The sequence below is a fragment of the Ammospiza nelsoni genome, chromosome 3 (genome assembly GCF_027579445.1).
Source record: "Ammospiza nelsoni isolate bAmmNel1 chromosome 3, bAmmNel1.pri, whole genome shotgun sequence".
In the NCBI taxonomy this organism is placed as follows: domain Eukaryota; kingdom Metazoa; phylum Chordata; class Aves; order Passeriformes; family Passerellidae; genus Ammospiza; species Ammospiza nelsoni.
In genome coordinates this window covers 57,051,264-57,071,201 of record NC_080635.1, presented here as the reverse complement: position 1 = coordinate 57,071,201, position 19,938 = coordinate 57,051,264, and the positions used below count along the sequence as shown (strand labels likewise).

At 39.2% G+C, this 19,938-nt stretch overlaps 1 protein-coding gene across 1 annotated transcript in view; it reads left to right on the top strand.

Annotated features, from left to right (window-relative positions):
• MTHFD1L (methylenetetrahydrofolate dehydrogenase (NADP+ dependent) 1 like) overlaps positions 1-19,938 on the top strand; it is a 144,716-nt gene that overhangs the window by 9,629 nt on the left and 115,149 nt on the right. The window contains exons 7-10 of the mRNA XM_059469561.1: positions 5,167-5,278; positions 9,975-10,054; positions 10,763-10,860; positions 14,704-14,877. Of these exons, the coding sequence (XP_059325544.1) occupies positions 5,167-5,278; positions 9,975-10,054; positions 10,763-10,860; positions 14,704-14,877 (464 nt within the window). The remainder of the gene's footprint in view (positions 1-5,166; positions 5,279-9,974; positions 10,055-10,762; positions 10,861-14,703; positions 14,878-19,938) is intronic.

The window sequence follows — 19,938 nt, the reverse complement described above, 5'->3', positions numbered from 1 at the left end:
TTATCTTAAGGGTAGGAGAATGTTATTTGTTGTAATCCATTGGCCAGGCCTATTTGCATTGGAGCACTAACCCTGACCTTAACCATGTAATGCCTTTCTTAAGTGGTTACTGCATTACCTTAGACTAGCTCTGATGATTTGTTCTTCTTTTTAAAAAGGACAGCATAACAACAAGTGTTTCCTTTGGAAATTCTTTTAATTTAAATGAGTTACACAACACTAAGTTTGTAGGTTTTTTGGATGAGGTTTTGTATTGCTATGGACTTACTATTGCTTTTTTCACTATTGCTATGGACTTACTATTGCTTTTTTGTGCACTTTTGCAAAAATATTTTGAAAATGATCAAGAGGAACTATGTTTTAATCCACCTTAGGAAAAGTTTGAAAACACAGGGGTAGCTCTCCTAACAAACAGCATAATGTCATCTACCATCTGACTTAATGTGCTCCTTTAAAGCAAGCCTGTTCTGTCTTATGGCAGGAAAAAGGAATAAAATAAATAATGATACATTTCCATTTCATTGCTTTGATCTGAAATAATGGTCACAGTCTCAATGTTCTTTTCCCTCCCCACTTCATGTTTTGTTAAGTTGAGCAGATTATTAATATTTCTTTTTGTTCCATTTTGGTTTGCTTGCCTTCAGTTCTCACAGCACAGCTGAGCCATGTCCTTCAGAACTGTTGAGCTTCCTGGGCTTTCTAATAGTTCACAAATGCAAGAAAGCATTTTAGAAGGTTCTGGCACATCTGTGCAAAGTTGTCATGAAGAAATATTGTTCTGTTTGCATTGATAGGTTCAATGTAAAAGAAATTACAAAGTGAGAGATAGAGACAGAAGCATCTTAGACAAAATACTTAAGATGTTATCATTCTGTTAAGCTTTGTGTGGATAGCTCTTCAAAGCACATTCACTGCATTGTGCCTGAAGTATGACCTAGTGACATACTTTTAGGGACATGTCCCCTGTAATTTTGAAATAGGACTCCCCAAAAGTCAGTTCAGTATTACATGTGAAGAATAGGAGCTGATGTCTATGATCCTTTTTTATGTCAGAATTATGCTTTCTAGTTTGAAAGGAAGTTGTCAAGTAGATTAATATTGAAAAAAAAATTGATTATTTTCTTGCCAAAACATCGGTAATATTTAATACCTGTAAGAAAACAGAATCTTGTTTCAGTCATCTAAATTCAGTCAGTCATTATTTCAGCACATCATCTTTAATGTTGTCCGTGTGTGAACCACATCATGCCTGTTTTAAGACAGCTGCTATCATACAATTTTATTGTAAAAGAAGTGAGCATTGGTCTGTCTAGATATAATTAGGAGTAGAAAAGTTGTTTGCAAAAGCAAGGTTAAGAAGTATGATAGTGGTTCAGCTGGAGTGCTGATTGGGAGTTTCCTTTTCAGGCTGAAAAAGAGCTTATTTTGGCCACAGTGTGCTTTTCCTTAGAACCAACACTTGAGCTTCAAACTCTTGGACATTTCTTAGCTATTTACTATCTTGTTAAGACCTAGACTCTTGCTATGGGCATAAAAATACATTTTGTATTGTAAGCATGAAGGAACGGGAGACGAGGCATGTGGATCCTGTAAGAGGTGAGGAGAGGGAAGCTCCATGAGTGTTTCTAATGATGATGATGTAGACAAAGTATTTCCACTTCAACATCTTATGCACATCATCTCTGTTCCTTCCAATTTTGAAGTGTATCCCCTGTCTGTAAGCTAGAGGAGCAGTTGCTAAAGTGTGGATCATAGTGGCAGGCTGGAGCCCACAGCAAAACTGTGGGCTTGATTTTCAAGTGCACTGTGTAGAGCAAGTGCATTCAGGGTGATGTGGCAGGGAAAGCTGGAAGAAACCGTGTAATTAGTACATGCCTTGGTGGAAAAAGTACCTGAAACTAGTCACTGACTGAAAAAAATTTCAAAATTTCAGAAAGTAGTTAGAATTGCTGTGGTTAAAGTGGAACCTGATCTGTAAACTGATGTGGAAAGAGACTTTTTTGATAGAGTTGTGAAAAAACTTTTAATCAGATTTCTGTTCCTCATCACATCTCTTTAATTTTATATGGCCTGGCTTCATACCCAGGACTCTGAGGGTCTACATTTCAACTTTTAATTTTAATTTTTATTCTGTTTGATCATGCATTTAAAAATGGCTTTTGTAGCAGTCCATTTTAACTACGGAAAAATGAAAATTTTATGCAGTCTTCACAGCAAAATGGAGTTTCAGTGATCTGTAATATACAGCTACTTTGTGCCATTATCATTTAATACTTGGCTGGAAAGTCTGTATTGTTGTTTTAACATTTGGTGTTCTGTCTTGGGAATGGGTGGTGCTTCTTAATCTGCTTCAACTTAAATCTTGGTGGAGGGGATCATATTTTGTTATGAGGTAAGGTTGCAGATTATTTATTGGCACAGCTCTTCCCAACTGAAAAAATATTTACCGGTGAGAAGGCAGGATACTGCTGGACTCTTGGCTTTGTCTCCAGCCAGTTGCCTAGTGCATTAGGGAGGGTTTGGCCTGCTGCTTGTCATTCCTTCCTCTGGCCAGCCTGATGGGATGGAGCCTGGCTGTCCAGGAAGCGTGAGGCAGGCAGCCACATGCTCTCCCTCGTGGGTATCTCCTTGACCTTCTGGCTATGGCTGCCTATAACATCTGGTTCCTGTCAGATGTGTCCTCTGTGTCCTCTGTGCAGGGCCTGTGGTGCATTTGCCAAGGGAGGCTAACTGTGATTATTTCATTGGACTTTTCCATCTCTCACGTCCGTGATCAGTTTCTGATGTAGGAGTTGACCCTGAACATGCATGCCAAGGCTTGCTTCTTGCTTTAGTGACTAAACAGGCAGTCAAAAGGGTGGGTTATGGCAAGAGAGAAAAATCTAAAAGCAAAGGAGGCATGGACACAACTTCTTGCAAGTGAAACTAAAATTCCCTCGTGGAGATCACATAAATCTCTTCCAAGGATACCCAAAATTCTGTACACAAGTATTTTGCTTTCAGTGGACTTGCTCTCCCAGTTTCTGGATATGCATTTAAAAAATACTCACAGGGGAAAAAAATCTCAAAAATATTTGTGATAAATATATTTTATTGACTCTGCAGGAGCTTTTTCAATAGTTGCACATAAAATATTGTTTTCTTTGTGAAATAAGGGAAAGGAAATCACACTGGGGAAGGCTCTAAGAAATCAGTGTGTCTTGAACCTGTGTTACAACTCTGCTGCCATGTGATACAACTTTTTTTCATGGAGGAGGTGGGGCAGGGCAATGAGATGAAAGGTCCAGCTGGTTTTCTGCTAAAATTTATGGGTATGTGTGATGTTAGCTATCCGAACCACCATTAATGTTGGCTACAAAAATAATTGTGTTCAGCTGTTAAGAACATTTTTCAACATTAGGGTCGGTAGTCATAGAGATGAATATTTGGTTCCATCAGTTGTTTTCTGACATTACAGTTACTTTGAATCAATTCTGTCATAAGCATGTTGGCTGAACATTCATCAGAATTATTACTTGTTGCATACAGCTCTCAACTTGTTCATCAACTCACGATGCTGAGCACTGCGCAAAGCTCTTAGTCCTTGTCCCAGAGGCTTTGCATGGAAAGGCATCTTGACTTACAGTATATGATTTATAACTGCTAGAATATGAATTATTTTTTCCTTGCAAAAAAAAAAAAAGGCTGTGATCATGCAACTGAGAAAAATTACTGTTTTTCTCTGTGTTGATGTTGATTGTTACAGCAGAGATTTCCTTTTTTTGCAGGGCAAAGTGTGCCTTCAGTGCGGTATCCTTGGTACATGACGCATTGCAGCATCTTTTTATCCAGATTTCCTTGCAGATTTCCCAGTATCATTTGACCTGACACTGGACAAGCATTATGACTTATGTGCCCCTCTGAGAGTGGCCTGTAAGCTGATATGTGCACCAGACTCAGGAGTGTGACCAATTTGAACAAGGCTGAATGGCTGTGCACAGGCAATCACAGGAGTGTTGCTGGACCTGTGACTGAAGCCTGAATCAGCTCATTGCATTAGTCATTTGTCAAGCAAGTAAACCTTCTCCCACATTTCTGGCTTTGTTTCCACATGGGGATCTCAAAGGAGGGTTAGGCCATCCTTGGGTCCTCTGAGGGGAAGATGGAGATTTTTTAGTTTTCTGCCTTTTCCGCAGCAGTTACGTTCTTCTCCCCTCCTGGATGCTCAGCTGTGCCAAAAACTTGCTATCCTGACAAGATTTGTAGCTGTTCTTTCTTGGCAAGAGTGTTGGGCAGGGCTGTGTCAGAGCACTTTTGGCCAAAAAAGAAGCTGGAACTCTTGTCAGTCACAAATCAATTCACAGAGTGGCTCACTGGGTTTGTGACACTTGGAATTAATTTACATTTATCCAAAATATTATCAAAGCTGCTGTATTTCTGAAATAATTTTTGCAGTCAGGCTTGAGGCAATGCTATGTCTGTGTTTTGCTTTTTTGGTGTATCTTAATACATCTGCCTCTGGTGCTGTCCATTATCTCATGGTGATTCTGGTAAAGGACTCTGTTTCAGAGGAAGTGGGGAGAGAAAGGCACTTGGGTCTTTGATTATAAGAATTTTTGTGGTAACCATTTTTGCTCCAACATTGCTGGGTTGAGCTAAATCAGGGGCAGTGATTAGCAGACATGAGCTGAGAAGGAAAGAAGTGCTTTAATTGGTATTCAAAGGCACTGATCTTCGCAGAAGGGGCCATCCTGCAATCCTGACAGCTGGCCTGGTTTTCTACTGTCAGACAATCTGACTGTACTCTTTATAAGTGCCTATTTACTGTCTTTCAACCCTTCTTTTTCTTAAGTTACTCAAAGTTATTTTGGACTTTAGGACAATGGTAGAACTTTTTGTTTGGAAGGATATAATTCCCATTAAATATTTATACTTTGACCTCATTCACCTGATCTCACATTTTGTTTACCTAACTTAATTTTAAATGCTATTAAGTTTCGTTGCAGGTAAGAATCAAACTATCAGTTTGGATAGTTTGGATCAGTTTTTGTTCTCGTTGTCTGTAAAAGCTTTGCTCAAAAGGCTATTGCTGTGTAAGTGCGAATATATTTAAGATGCCTATCCAAGTGTGTGTTTCTAAGATGAAGTGCTTGTTTTGTTTCTGGGGGTGCTTTGGGCCGTGCCCAGCTCCGTCACGCAGACGCGGTGGTGTTCGGCAGCGCGAAACCCCACGATGTTCCTGTGAGCTGCACAAAGCCTGGGGCCACCGTCATCAACTGTGCTCGTGATCCTCTGCCAGGTAAGAGGTGATAAAAGGTAACAGTTCTTGCCAGTGGTGTGCAGTGAGCCTTTGGGATGTGTGTGGCATCTTGGTGACAACGCAGCATGGTTAAAAGCTGCATCTCTGGGAGGGCCTTCAAAGGAGTGTGCACAGGGCATGTGCACACCTTTCTTTGGTGTATAAATAGGGGAAAGATGTTAGGTGGGAGAGGAAAGGTTGGAACAGATTCTTCATAGCAGGATGGTTAGATAAGCAATGACCCAGTGGATTCAGAGAGTTCAGAGTCAAAAGTCATCATCTGTTGACTTTTTTGGGTCATCAGCTGCGCTGTTACATAGTGCTGTTGTGTGTAGTGTCTTGTCCTATGACTTCTGTGGGCTCACCTGGAATATTAGAAAAGGAGAAGAAGGGAAGAAACATCAACTGCAAAGTGCTGTGAAACTGCAGAGAGTGGTGCAGGAGGGAGTACAGAAATCATGTGTAGTTAAGAAGAGGCAGAATGTCTCCTGCAGTCATTTTTCCATCAAAAAAGGGTTTGGATTAATCTCCTTCCTTTTCCCCTAACTTGTTGTAGAGTGTGTATGTGTTCAATAATTTCTCAGTTGAAAAAATGCTACAGAATTTTCTTGGGAATAAAATCAAGAAATCTTCCCAGAAGTTACTCCGCTGCTAGAATAATGTGTAATAATAATAAACAACATGTCATTTTACCTGTAAAATTTCTTAAAATTCTCTGAAGATCTCTAGATATTTTCTAGATTTTTGGTGTGTATGTGAATTTGACTGCTCAGCATCCCAATGAGATTATGCTGCAAATGAATAGGAAAATGAGGAAGTACATGGGTAGCATGACTGATTATCTGGGGTTTTTTAAAATCTTATCACAAGTGCACTAAATTGACATCTGTTGACCAAAAGTGTGGAAATGAGCATAAAGCTGAGAAAACCTAATTGCATGGGTTTTAAACTAGGGATATTCCCTAAGGGCAAATGAAGCAGGTACTCCATGCAGAGCTAATGCAAGATCAGGCTCATAAAAGAGCAGCTGCTGTTCCCATGCAAAGCATGGCCTTAGCAATAGATTTTTTTCCTTGTCTTTCATGATATACCCTTGACTTGAACAGACACTGCAGGTGTGGTGATCTGGGTTATTATTCACTTGATTGTCTGAAGGCATTTGGGCATTCACTGTCTGCCTCCCAAAGCAGATCTCTGATCCTGCTGAGGATATCAAGGATGGGTACCAAGCCTTTTCCCTTCCTGATGCTGCACAAGTTGTCCAAAAAGAATTCATGTTTTCTTTTTCCTGTACTAGTGACAAAGAGAATCCTTCCATCTCTAATGCCCATTTGCTTCCCCTAGGGGTTTTTGGATATAATTGTTAAGTATCTGTAGGGCAGAGCTTGGCACACAGGTCTCTTGAGCAGGTACCCAGCCTGCTATTATGACACAGCCTTACATGAAGGAGGACTGGGGGAGAGGGGGAAAGGAATAGAGAAGAGAGAGAGTGGTGGTACAGCAGTCATACCTAAAAATAAATAAATATGAATCTCCCCTCATTTTAATCCTGAAGGTATAAACCTCTTATGTGACAGACCTGGGGAGGTTCTGACAGGGTGGGATGAGCCAGTCCATGCAGCCTGAGTGGGCACCAGGAGTGACTGGACTCTCCCAGCACTGTGTGCTGCCTGGTGCAAGCCCCACTTTCAGATTCCTAATTCTCTGCATTGAGAAGTGAGTCTGAGCCTTCACAGGCCTCAAAGTTATGTAGTATAACTGCATGCTACATCTTAAGACTTAAATATCTTCATGCTTTAGTTGCTCTAAAGAACTGTAGATAATACTAGTGTTTCCCTTCTCTGAAAGAGTGTTAGAAGAACTGCATTACACACCACAGTAACATTCATTTCTAATGCAGGAAGTGTAAGATTTGGCGTAAGCATATACATCTCTTTGCATTTTTCAAGTTGTAGCACTCTGTTGAGTACTGCATTTTTTTTTTGAAAGACAGCATGAGATTTTTATCAAGATAATTTAGCCAGAACTCTACCAAATGTCTGTCTGTCTTTTGGTAATGCTTTTGAGGTTGTCAGAACTTTGGGGTAACTCCAAAATTACAGCAGAAATGCATTTTACCAGCTATAAAAATGTTGGTCTCAAGGCTTACTAGAGAGGAACATGAAACACAGGTGTCTGACAGGAAGAATGCACTTAGTTTAGATGCAAGATGTTTGTGGAAAGCCCATTGTGGAGTAGTTGTGACCTTGGAGAAACAACTGAGTCTTATAACTGTCTCTTGACTTCCATGGAATCTGGCTGAGGTGCTTGGAAATTGTTCTGGATTTTTTCTTGCTTTAGAAATGTCCGACTTAACATCTGTGGGGTCACAGGAGCTAAATGAAGCCTGAAAGCAATAATGGCCATGAAGTAATATTTGTTCTTGGTAGATGGTGGCTAGATTTCCAACTTGTGTGGGTGTGCATGTTGTCTAACACACTTGCATGTTTTAAAAGCACTCAGAATTTGCAAGGATGTAGCTGAACAGGGGAAGTGTAATGTTGTAAATCAGGAGAGTAGAGATAAAAGTGTTCACTCCAAAGTGACAATTCTTTTTCAAGTATTTTTTTTGACCAAAGGTTTTTAAATTATCACAATTTTAAAACATTCTGCAATTTTCTAGCAGTGCAACATCTGCTTCTGTTGCACTGGCAATCTTGGAATCAGGTGAGTGCTGGTAGAGTCTTGCAGGAATATACTTTATATGCGAATGTATGGAAATGAAAGTAACTTTCTGAACAAAACTTAAGGATGCCAGAATTATTTGAGATGTCCAGCTCCTTTGGGGTCATTTGAAAGCTGAAGCCCACATGGCTAAGTATGTTAGTGGGAAATTCAACCATTTCCCCATCTCTATTCTGAGCTGCCTGAGCAGGCAGGTAGCACCTGGCAGCAGCTCTCACTCACCTGCACAATAGGGTATGAGTCAGAGGAGGTAGCACAATATCTAAAGTTCAGCTGATCTGACCATAGTCTGAAGCAGGGAGTGCTATTGCAGCTTCCATGTGGAAAATTTATCCTAGGAGAGCTGTTGCAATCCTGTGATTGTCATGCTAACTCCATGCGTGCATGACTTTCACCTCTAGCTTCCCCTTCACCCCTGTAAAAGCCTGGTTAGTCATTTGTGGGGTGACTGTAGCATAGGCAGTCTGAGAGAAATAGTTTATTGAAGGGAATTGTCTGATTCTAATATGTATTTACACACATGCTAGCTCTGCCCTGATAAAAATAGTTGAATTAAGCCAAATAGCATAAAAAGTCAAAATGTTTCTGTAAAGCACAGCTGTCTGAAAGGGGATTTTAAACTTCATTTTTCCTACTTCATTTGTCTGCTTGGCAGCTCTCCCAGCCTGGTCTCAAAGCAACAAGAGTCAGCTTATGACTGTGATAGACTATTCCAGTAAAACTCCTCTGTCTAAATCTAAAGCTGAGCATCTCCAGAAGAAATTGTTGGGGTTTTGTTTGTTTGTTTGTTTGTTTGTTTTAATTGCAAGTGTTAATGCAAGAAGAAGGACTTTTCAGACACTTTCTTAATTAGAGTTTAATATGAGGACTGTTGCCTTCAGCTTGGTTAGCTGTGTCACTGATGTGTGGATGCCTGCTGGCAGGAAGGTTTGAGAAAGGGTCAGGAAGCACATGGAGTGAGGCTGAGGGTCTGCAGGGAGGATCTCCTGTTCCCTCAGCAGTGGACGTGGGAGAGTGGGCTGTGGCTGCCAGCCTGTCTGCAGTCTGAGGGTGCTGTGCCCTGCTGCTCTGGGACCCTTGTGGGGAGGGATGGTTGTGCAAGGAAACGTGAGCCTTTTATCACCAGTGCAGAAGGGGTGAACAGAGCAAGAGCTTGACCAGGTCAGGGCTTGCACTTCAGTTCCCCCGTGGCAGAAAGGTTAAAGCTGTCAGCGTACAGTTGTTATTTTTTATTACAATTATATCTACGCCCTTCAGAACGTGGCCACGGCCTTGATATGCCCACAGAGACTAGGATGTGAATTTTGGAGAAATTGTGTCTAGATAAAAGTCAATGAGCAACGACAGAAGAACAAGCCAGAAGAAGGATTACAACAAAATGACAAAATAATATGTTTAGTTGGGGTAGCTAATGTATAATTATCATTTGCTATATTGCCACTAGAAACAATTATAACTGTCTCTGAAGTTGAAGTCACTCTGATTTGTGTAGACTCTCTAGAATATCTGCTTTTAGTATCATGCTGATGAAGATAACTGTTGCTATTAAAAAAAAAAAAATTGTATCCACTATTTCTAAGTTATAATGATCCTGTATGGTATTTGTGATCATTTCATTGTTCTTGCCCACTGTAGAGTGTGTGTCAAAGAGAAGACTGTCTTTACCATGCTCATTTAGGTGTTCTGTTTAAGAGTGCATGTAGCTTTTCAAATACAGCTCTGCGAATTTCTTTGTGTGGGTTTGTGTAATATGTTTCAGAACATACAGTTACTCTCTGATTTTCATAGTCTATTCATCCTTCTGGTTGGTTTCATTTGAAGTATTAGAGAAGCCACCTATAATTTTGTCAGTAATATTGGTAAATTTCAAGTCAATCTTCAGAAATTTTTTATTTGTATATAACTTTCAAATGCACATGTTCCCACTCACAGAAGATTTGTGATTTATAACTGCAATACTTATATTTTTCAGAGAAACACAGCTATGGTCAGCAGAACAACCCTGCTACTGAAAAGACTGTTGGTTCTCTTGCAGTAGCAATGAGAATGCAGGTTAGTGTACCTCTGTTTGTAGATTGTACCAATGTTACAGATTTGTTGCTCTTTCTATAAGTTGCAGAAATTGCTTCTACAGTTTGTATTTGTTTTACTCATTTGACCATCTTACATGGCTTCCATTTTAATAGCAGCTCTTAGTCAGATAGAGTAATACCTGTTGCATTTAATTAGAGAAAGGTAAATTAAAAATCAGACATCTTATAATTGTGATTAATACAGTAAAGGTTGGCAGAAGCACTTGTGTCAATAGGCTAATGTCACTCACTCTGGTAAGACTGAGAAGATTAATTGTATCTGCATTTTTGCATTAAAATGGATAGAGGGTCCAAAGCTATGTTATTTAATTTTGGAAGCAGCATGAGTCAGTCAGTGAACAATCAGTATCTTCCATTATTTTTAAGGTGTGAGAGAAGAATAGTAATTCTCTATCTTGATCAGAATAAAATGTCCAACTGCCTAATTAGAGAATCTTCTCTGCCACTTATATGTTAGTGGGGTTGTTTCTTTTTGAAATGTGGTCATACAATAGAAAAGTGGCTCTTACTTTGTCCTAAAACCATGAAATGGAAAAATTTTTAAGTTTGGGGCTTTTTGTTAGCCTTTGCTGTGGAAGTTATTTCAACATACTCTAGAGACTGTTTGAAATTGCTGTTCAGCCTTTATGATGCAGCTGTTGTGTGCTGTTTTCTTGTTTAAAACCAGAACATGGTAAAAAACATGGAGCGATGGATCCAGTCCCAGCAGTACAGGAAGTGGGACCTCCACAGCTTGAAACTGCAACCCGTCTCCCCAGTGCCCAGGTAATAAGTGCTTCTAAAGAAAAAAAGTGAAAAATATTTTTAAAAAGAGCAAGCAAGTGTGACAACCTAAAAATGTGCTGTGCCTAAATAATTTTTAATCTTATATGGATTATATGTTGTGCCATTCTCTTGTATGGCACAACATATAATCCATATAAGATTAAAAAAGGCTTCATCATGACTGTGGGCTTCTGTTTGATATTGATTTTTACTTTGATTTTTACATTGGAGCCAAGCTTTATTTCATGAAGTCCTAAAGCTGGAAGGTTTCATTGTCAAAGGGAGGAGAAGCCTTGTGCAACACCAACAGAAATACAAAAGACAAGAGGTTCCTAATGGCTGAACCCTGGTGTAGGAAGGTGTTTAGTTAAGGCTCAGTGGTTTCAGTGGCATTTGAGTTTGTATTTATTTTCTTCCCTCAGTAGAAATACTTTCTTCTGCATTAGACTTTTAAATTCCTGTGTGGGTGTGAAAAGCAGGAAGCATATTTATTCTCATAGCCAGAATCTTTTCAATCAGCTCCTGTCATTCACTTCCCAAGGCCCGTGTCTGGGCCTCAGGGATTTCAGGTCTGCCTTGGCATGATTGCTGACATCTCCGATATTTAAAGCAGTCTGAGCTCTTTACTGTGCTAAAGTGCTTTGCTGTGTGTTGGTTGTGTTGGGTGACAGAGAGAGGAACCAATGGCTTGAAAGTGAGGAAAGTGTCAGCATTTTTTTTTGCTTATTGATACGCCTGCTTCTGCAGATGCTGAAGGAACCTCTCACCAGAAGAAAGTCTGAGAGAGTTGGAACTCCATAGTCTGGAGGATAAGAGGATCTTACCAGTGTGTCTAAATACAATGTACAGTAATACAAACAGGAACAAGGCAGGCTCTTTTCAGTGGAGCCTAGGGACAGAACCATCAGCAGTGAGCACAAACTGAAACCCAGGAAGCTCCATTTGAACATCAGGAAACACTTCCTCACTGTGAGAGTGACCAAATATTGACACAGATGTGCAGGGTGGTTGTGGAGCGTCCATCCTAGGAGACATTCAGAAGCCACCTGGACATAGGCAACTAACCAGCTCTAGATGCCCCTGCATGAGCAGGGGGGTTGGACCAGATGACTTCCAGAGGTCCCTTCCAACCCCAGCCAGTCTGTGATTCTGTAATTCTGAATCCTGCTGGTGTCATTTTGGAAAGCTGTGACAAAATGTTGTATTTTGATTTATTTTTCACTGTCTCTTACAACAGTTCAATGGGAATGAACACAAATGTAATTTAAACCAGAGATGTCAAAAGAATGAGTTTTTCCTTGTGACCAGGGACACAAGGAGGCAGAAATGCTTGAGCTTTTTCTGGAAATCTAGAATTCAGTTTTTAGAAATGAAGCCTAAAAAACTCTCCTTCAATAATACAATGAAAGTATGTGATGTCATGAGAGTGATGGTAAAAAAAAAATACTCACAAAAAGGTATTCCCAACCCTCTCTATGACATTGTGTTTAGTACATCAATAATTATATAATTAATAAATAATGGTGTATAAATATATATACACACCATCATATAATATATATGATTATAATTAGTAATAGGACTTGCATTTATCTGCTCAGTCTATAGCTTTTTCAGTCTTTTTCTTTTAAATGTAAAAAATCCCTTCAGATGGAAAGTATCCTGTAATAAAATGTAAGCTTTCAGTAATACACCACGTTGTGTGGAAACAGATGGAGTATTCATTGAAAGTGAGGCAAAGCTGCTTAAGCACTAAAACTAAGAACATCTGCTTTTTGATTTCTGTGAGATCTGGGTTGAAGTATGTCCAAATATATTGGAAATGGAATGGAAAATTTTTTTACAGTATGCAGTAAAAAAGAAATGTCAGGTGAGTAGATGTAGAGCCTTCTTCCATCTTTTAAATTTTTCTGTATTTTGTAAATTATCACTTAGCATTGTCAGTGGTGGCCTTCTTGCTTAACAGTTTTCATTCATGCAGAAGAACCACTTTTGCACATCTCCAGCAATACTGAATAACATAACATATTGAATAATTCTGGTATTTCCAATACAGAGAATATTTTGTCAGACTAAAAGAGTCAGCAACAAATATAGACTTCTAAAGTCCAGGTATAACCAAGTCTTTAATTTTCTGTGTCTTGGGAAAATATATTTAGAAGGAGGAAAAAAATGTAAAGTAGTGTTGTCGTATTAGTCTGTATCTTTCTCCCCTTGCTAAATGCATCAATTATTTTAAGGAAAATAGTCACTCTGAATTTTTTAATTGGTTAGATCTTTAAGGGACCACACTATCACCAACTTAGCAAGAGTTTTCTGGGACTTTAGTTGTTTATATATTGGAAGCTCTGAGTGAAAACTTCAGATGGTCTTTTGCAATGTGATGTTTGTAAGCCACTCCATCTTGTGCTCTCATTTAATTTTTATGACTAGCTGTGTTTGAAGTCACACATAGGAAGCCAAAGGTATATCCTTCTGTGAAAGAGGACGCACTTAGTATGTCTTTGAAAGAAAGCAGGTTCCAGCTTAGTACTGTGATTGAGTAACTCCTTGTCCTGTAGTTCTGGATTATGCCATTGTTTGGGTGGGTGGTTTCTGGGTTTCACTTACCTGCTGTGGGGTGCAAAAGGGGGATACTTGAGAGCTATAAATGAATAATGGAGCCAGTTTAGGATTTTCTCAAAGAATTCCAAGCCATTAAGTTGGCACAGACTGATCATTTGTCGAGTGGATGCAGAATGGCTGAAGTACACACACAGAGTTGAGATCTGGTTGTAGTTTTATGTTCACTGGTGGATATTTAAGGTCTTGCAGAATGTTTTAAAGTTCAGGACATGAGCTTTCATAACACTGCCAGATTCTGTCTTAAAAATACTGTGATCATCTGAAACTACAGGAAGAAATTTAGCCTGGTTAGGCTGAAAGTAATTTCTTAAGTGTGAGCAATTCAAAGCCCAAGGAGACAACTCTTCACATCCTGTGTTCCAGCCCCTGGGCTTCCATGCTGCAGGAGCTTACAGCTTCTACGTGCTTATGTGGACATAATGGGCAACGAGGTCAAGCTCACAAATGCAAAATGCATGATGGAATATTAAATCCAAAGACCTCAGGTTGTCTAGGTCAGGAATTGCAGTTACAATAGTGTCCCCTACAGCCACATTCCCTCAGGGAATCTGTGGCTTGCCTCAGCTACTGCTCACCCTTGCTGGGGGTAGTTTGTAAGCTCAGTGGATGTCTTGGTTGAACCCTGTGCTGTAGACTCCTGCTCTGTGGCCATTCTTAGTTTAGCTGTGTTTTAGAAGTGCATGAGTTGGTCTTCAAATGCCTTGTTTCCTTTGGTGCCCTCGTGGGCAGCAGCAATGTTGGTGCTGCCCTCGGATGAAAGGCACTGCATGCACAAGCTTCGGGTTTAGCGAGTGTGTTTGTGTGACTGTTGGCCAAGGAATGCATGCACTTTTTAGTAAATTGTATGTGCTGAAATGTGCTGTGAGGGAGGAGAACAAAAGGGAAAAACAAATCCAGAAACATCCATTCCAGTGGGACGTGCTTGAGCATCCAGCAGACACATTTCTAGCTTGATATGAAAGCATTACGTAATATTTGGAATCTGATTAAAGGAGAGCTCTCTATGAAATTGTAACAATTAACAAACTCTGTATGTGATTTTCAATGTTATATTAGGTGTTAGTTAATATTTAGGTTTGGTTAATAAAATGTGAGAGGGGAATTAAAAAACTCATTACAATAACTCCATTGTTGGATTATTTGCTGTTGTTTTGTGCTCTGTTGTCGACCACCTAAGCTGACAGAAATCTCCTGGCTCCTATTTGTTTTCTTTTCCAGTGATATTGAGATTTCCCGAGCACAGAGTCCAAAAGCTGTTGATGTACTTGCCAAGGAGATAGGATTGCTTACAGATGAAATTGAGATCTATGGCCAAACCAAAGCCAAAGTACGTTTGTCCCTGCTGGAAAGGTTAAAGGATCAACCAGATGGAAAATATGTTCTAGTTGCTGGGTAAGAATGCTATGTAATGTCATTAATGTCTGCTGTTTCCACTCTTATTAATATAAACATGCAACTCACATCTTTTTTATACTCTGTACAAATAAGAATCTTCAATGTTTTCATCTGTATGTTGCTCTTTTCTGACAGTGAGCAGGTTTTGAACTTCTTTGAAGTAACACAGCTTTTCTTCCAAACTCATTTTACTGAATTAAAGTAAATTTTATAAAAGGTAATTTGTTCTATGATTCTGTGAAATGTTGGTGAGTGGAGTTTTTCTTACTGCTTTATCAGAATTTTAAATGTTTAACTTGGATATTTAAGGCTGCTTGCATTGTGGCTGTTTATAAACAAACATTAACAGAAGCTAGATGCTAATCTGTTGATATTAACAATAAATACTTTTTTTATTGAAGAGCAGATTACAAAGTTTAAAAAGCCATGTTTTTTCTCTGAAATGTAGACATGTCTCCAGGCAGGCTTATCCTGCTTGCTTTTCCCACGATTCTAGCAAATGCAATGCTCAGCAGGAATTATGCACTTCTCTTCTGAAGAGCTTCAGGTTTTTCTTGCATTCAGTGACACAACTTTTTCATTCACCTGGTTTACTAAGTGGAAACTTGTACTTGTGAACAAACATGTGAAGGTTTTCATTAATACTTAAATTGCAGTGTGTCTTTATATTCTGAGTTAATCTATTGGTTGCTTCCTTTTAACTAAAACCAGTCAGGTTTAAAATGCAGTTTTGGCTGATGCAGAAGGAGAAGGCTGTTTTTAACCACCCCTACCTACGGATTCCTCACCTTGGATGGTGTTTCTTGAACTGTTTGCTTTACTGCCTTCCTGTGGGAACAAACCTGGATTTCTGGCACTGAGATGGAGCTGTTTTAGTCTGACTTGATGTCACAAAGCTGAGGCAGGCAAGATATGAGGCTTTCCTCAAAGCTATGTGATAGAAGTCCAGCGTTAAAGATATTCCTGGAGGATGCTGAAGCAGTTAAGAGAAGGAAATAACAGCTTGTTGAGCTTGGTTTCCTTTGGCATAGTTTTATTTTGGTTTTTGTGGCATTGGAGAAACAAAAACAGGTTCAGCATTTGACTGAGTTTAAAGAAAGTTGCTGCCATGTATTTTCATGCTCATGATGTCAACAGCATCAGGTGGTCATCATGCTGCAGACCAATCCAGGCTTCCCTAGCAACAAACCTCTCTCAGAAGAAGAGGTTATTTGAAGATGTCTGGAGGTGCAAAGATAACAAGTTGCAGAGCCCCATTTGGGTGGATTTAAGTTGTGTCAGATTGCATGCACCAGTGCTTACATTTCTCCACACTGCTTTGTCCCCCATTCTCCTTCAAAGAAGTTGTCTCAAGCAGTTGTCACAGAAAGAAGTGCATCTGCATGTGGAAGAAATGCAGAAGCTTTGACCATCAAGACAAAAAACTGGCAAAAAGTAGAAAATTGTATCCTCTTTTAAGTTTACATAAAATACACCAATACAGAATGGTGTTTCAGAAACAAAGGGCTGGGTTTGGTACCTAGCCAAGCTGGTGATGCAATATGTTGCTATTTGTAACATCTCTGGAGTCATTGCATCTTGTGGGGTTAGTGCAAAGCCACATCTGCTGCAGAAGTGCCTGGGCAGGGTCACTACAATAGTGGGAACATTCTCTTCTGAGGGAGTTCAAAGCTTGACTTTGAAATATAGTACATATAAAATATACATATAATGTGTGTTTATATGCTCTCAGCTGCTCCCCCTTGCTGAAATGGCTGTAGCAGATGACAATGATTTTAAGAAAAGCAGGGAACTCTGTCTGATGGGGAAGTGTTCAATGCAATGAAAATCAAATATCACTGAAGTGTGGAAACTGGGGAGTGAAATATCCTCCTTTGCCTTCATTCTCTCCCTTGCCAAGGCAAGGACAACCAGAACCTGCTATTTGGATTATTATGTTTGTTCACAGTAACCAAAGATATTTAAAAATTATTTTAGAATGATGCAGTGCAATGAAGCCTTCAGAATAAATTTTCAATGCTTCAGACGAAATGTTTAAGATATATGTTTATACTTACAGTTCTGGTGGAAACATTTGTAATGTATGATGGGAACTTCTTGTGTGTGAAAAGAGTGTAAAGTGTGTGTGTATTCAAGAAACTGCAAAACCTCCAACCTCCATCCATGATGCAGCCAGTGACATTTGTGCCTTTAGTTGCACATTCAGATTTAAATGTTTCACCATGTCTAGGAATTTATAAATATTTGCTGCAGATGCATGTCTAGTTTATTCCTGATATGCTAAAGACCAAACTTCTTGTTCTGAGCAGGAAAATACAACTGAAATGTACCTTTTTATCTCTATGGAAGGTTTAGGGCCCTTTAAAAAGTTGCTAACTGCAGTCTTTTTTGTTCCTTCTAAATGCAAGCAAATATGGCTAAGTGTCTCATCCATTATAAACTTTGTATGCTGAAGTATTATAAACTTTGTATGCAGTTTGATGAACAGATCATGACACCCGAAAATAAGGGTAAGACTTTATTTCTTCATAAATTTCATGTACCTCTATATGGAGACCATTCTTTTATCTTTTTTTTTTTCATTCTTGCTTTTTTATTTTCTTTTCTATTTGGCTTGCTCTAGGGCTCGTGTTAAAACACTATGGGGGCAGAGCCACAAGTTATTGTGGAGCAATTGGTTCTTGGGCATTCACTGACTGCAAACAGAATTTTAGTGTGTTAAATAATACATCACAGGATCTGTTAACTCAAACTGCGTCCACTCACTGCCAGCTGAGAGCATGCAAATGAATGCAGCTTGTGCTTGACCTAGGAGCTAAGTTTAGTGTTCAGTGTAACCTAATCATGTATTCAAGCATGTACATGGCATATTCACAGACACAATATGAAATTACAGCTGCAGTTTGTTAGAATCTATGTCTGTGTGTGTGTATGTTTCAGTATCTTGTTTCTAAATGCTCCAGTGTTGTGACTTTTAGCAGATAGTTCTGCAAACTTGTTCACTTCAAAAATGCAAAACAAGAAAGAATAAAAAGTGGGAAAATGATGAAATACAATTCTGCTTTTAACAAGAAATGTGTTGGATTTTGAATGCTGGAAAATTTAAAATCAGTACTTTTCTCCTAACAGTAATAGATTGTTCTGTGATGAACTACGTTTTCAGTGAGATAAAAATGGAGAAAAAAAAAGCATTGTATTTCTTTTTACTGTGTTCCTTGGGCTGCAAGGTGATTAAAAACTAAGAAAAAAGGAAAATAAAAATTAGAGGAAAGATACAGGGAAGGATAAGAGAGAAAAATGCCCCTGTGTTGATGCCCTCAATTGTCTGACAGTCCAAGGTAAAGTCATAGTTGAGACAGTTGTCATCTATTGGTCATGTCATTACTCAGCTCCTGACTGGGATTGTCGTGTATGAGTCTGTAGTGGATTATGAGAGTTTGCAGTGGAGGATTCCTGAGTCTGTTCCTGTCTTTGTTCAGTCATTTTAGCTTCATAGTGACCTCTGTGCTTTTGTATTTGGAAGCTCCAGTCCCACCCCAAGGATGCCACTGCAACATTGCCATAGCCTCATCTCGATGAGGTGACAGCAGTTGCAACACTTCTGTGCTCAGAAATACATCTTTGGCAATTGTCATCTAGGATGGGAGACGTACATAGGTGGGAACTCAGTTGCCCATGGCCTCCATAGCCTGGCCTTGCAGGTTTCCATGTGGATCACATGAGTCATGAACTCATTAAAATCTTTGAATCTGCTGATACTTATGAGTTGAACATAGAAACTTTGAAAGAGAATTGTCACATATGCAGTGAAGTTCTTGCTGGAGTCACGGTGGCTGGTGTAGCTGTGAGGAGGTTACAGCTGGTGCAGTGTGTGTCTCCCTGTTTGTTTATTTTCTCTTTGGGAGACCTCGTGTAGCTTTCCCACAGAAACAGCTCTGCTGTAAGCTAATGTGATGTATAACAAACAAACAAAAAGTCTGCATATTCTTATCTTTGTTTTGATATACATAAAGAGAGAAGGCTTTCCAATGTTATGGAAAACTTACTTTGCCAGGGAACTGATGACTGCTTGGTAGGTGGCAAAGTTTAAGGCGGGAAATTATTGTGGGGTTTCTGTATTTTGATTGAAAACATACTAAAGAAATTTGAAGAATAGTGCAAATGGCTGTTAAAGTCTCTTGAAGTTCATTAAAATCTATTGCATTTTAAAGGAGGTTTTTCCTTAATTTGAATAAGGTTAAAGCATAGCATTGCACAATTGAGCTAAAGTTAGCCATTGGCAGTTGTAATTTTACACCCATGTGAGCAAGTGACCTAAGCTGCAAGAGTGTAGGCTCAGTAGTGTAGCCAGCAAAAACAGCTCAATGTCCACAAAACAGATTAGGTGGATTATTTCATTTATAAACCCCAATGAAAGTACAGCAGGTACAAAAGGGAAGATATTTAAAATAAAATTTCAAAAGAAAATTATTGGAATAGAATTTTCTTTAAATTTCAGGTGGTTTTTTTTTCTTCTTCTTTTAACTAATGTTTAAAGCTGAGATTTTGGTAACTGTTGAAACTAATAAATAACTGTTTAGCTCTTGAGGTTTCTTGCCAGTTTAATGAAAGAGCAGCTCTTTTTGCTTTCTGGAAAAAGGTCTGTCTCATAGAAAACTCTCAGTGCTTTCTGGTTCATATTACAGTGTCATGTTAGAGTAGGCCAGTCAAGTTACCAGAGCATTTTAGTAACGTGACACTTGACTGATTGTGTGTTGTTTTCTTCTGTGACAAGGAGATATTATTCTTTATGCTACCAACGTGCATTCTGTTTATGCATTTGTCAATTGCAGTTTCATTGTCTTTTCTGGATGAAGGCTGCATCTTTGATTTTCCTGGTTTCATAAGAGTTGTAAAGAGTCCTTGTGTTCCTGTGCATGCCAGATCAGCCACCTGACACATTTTGACCTGAAACCAAGTAAATAACTAGGGATTGTGTCTCTGAATTCTCTTAAGTGTGAACTTCATATGCCTGATGCTCAAAAATAGAGGTAGCCACCAACAGGATGCCCTGCAAAT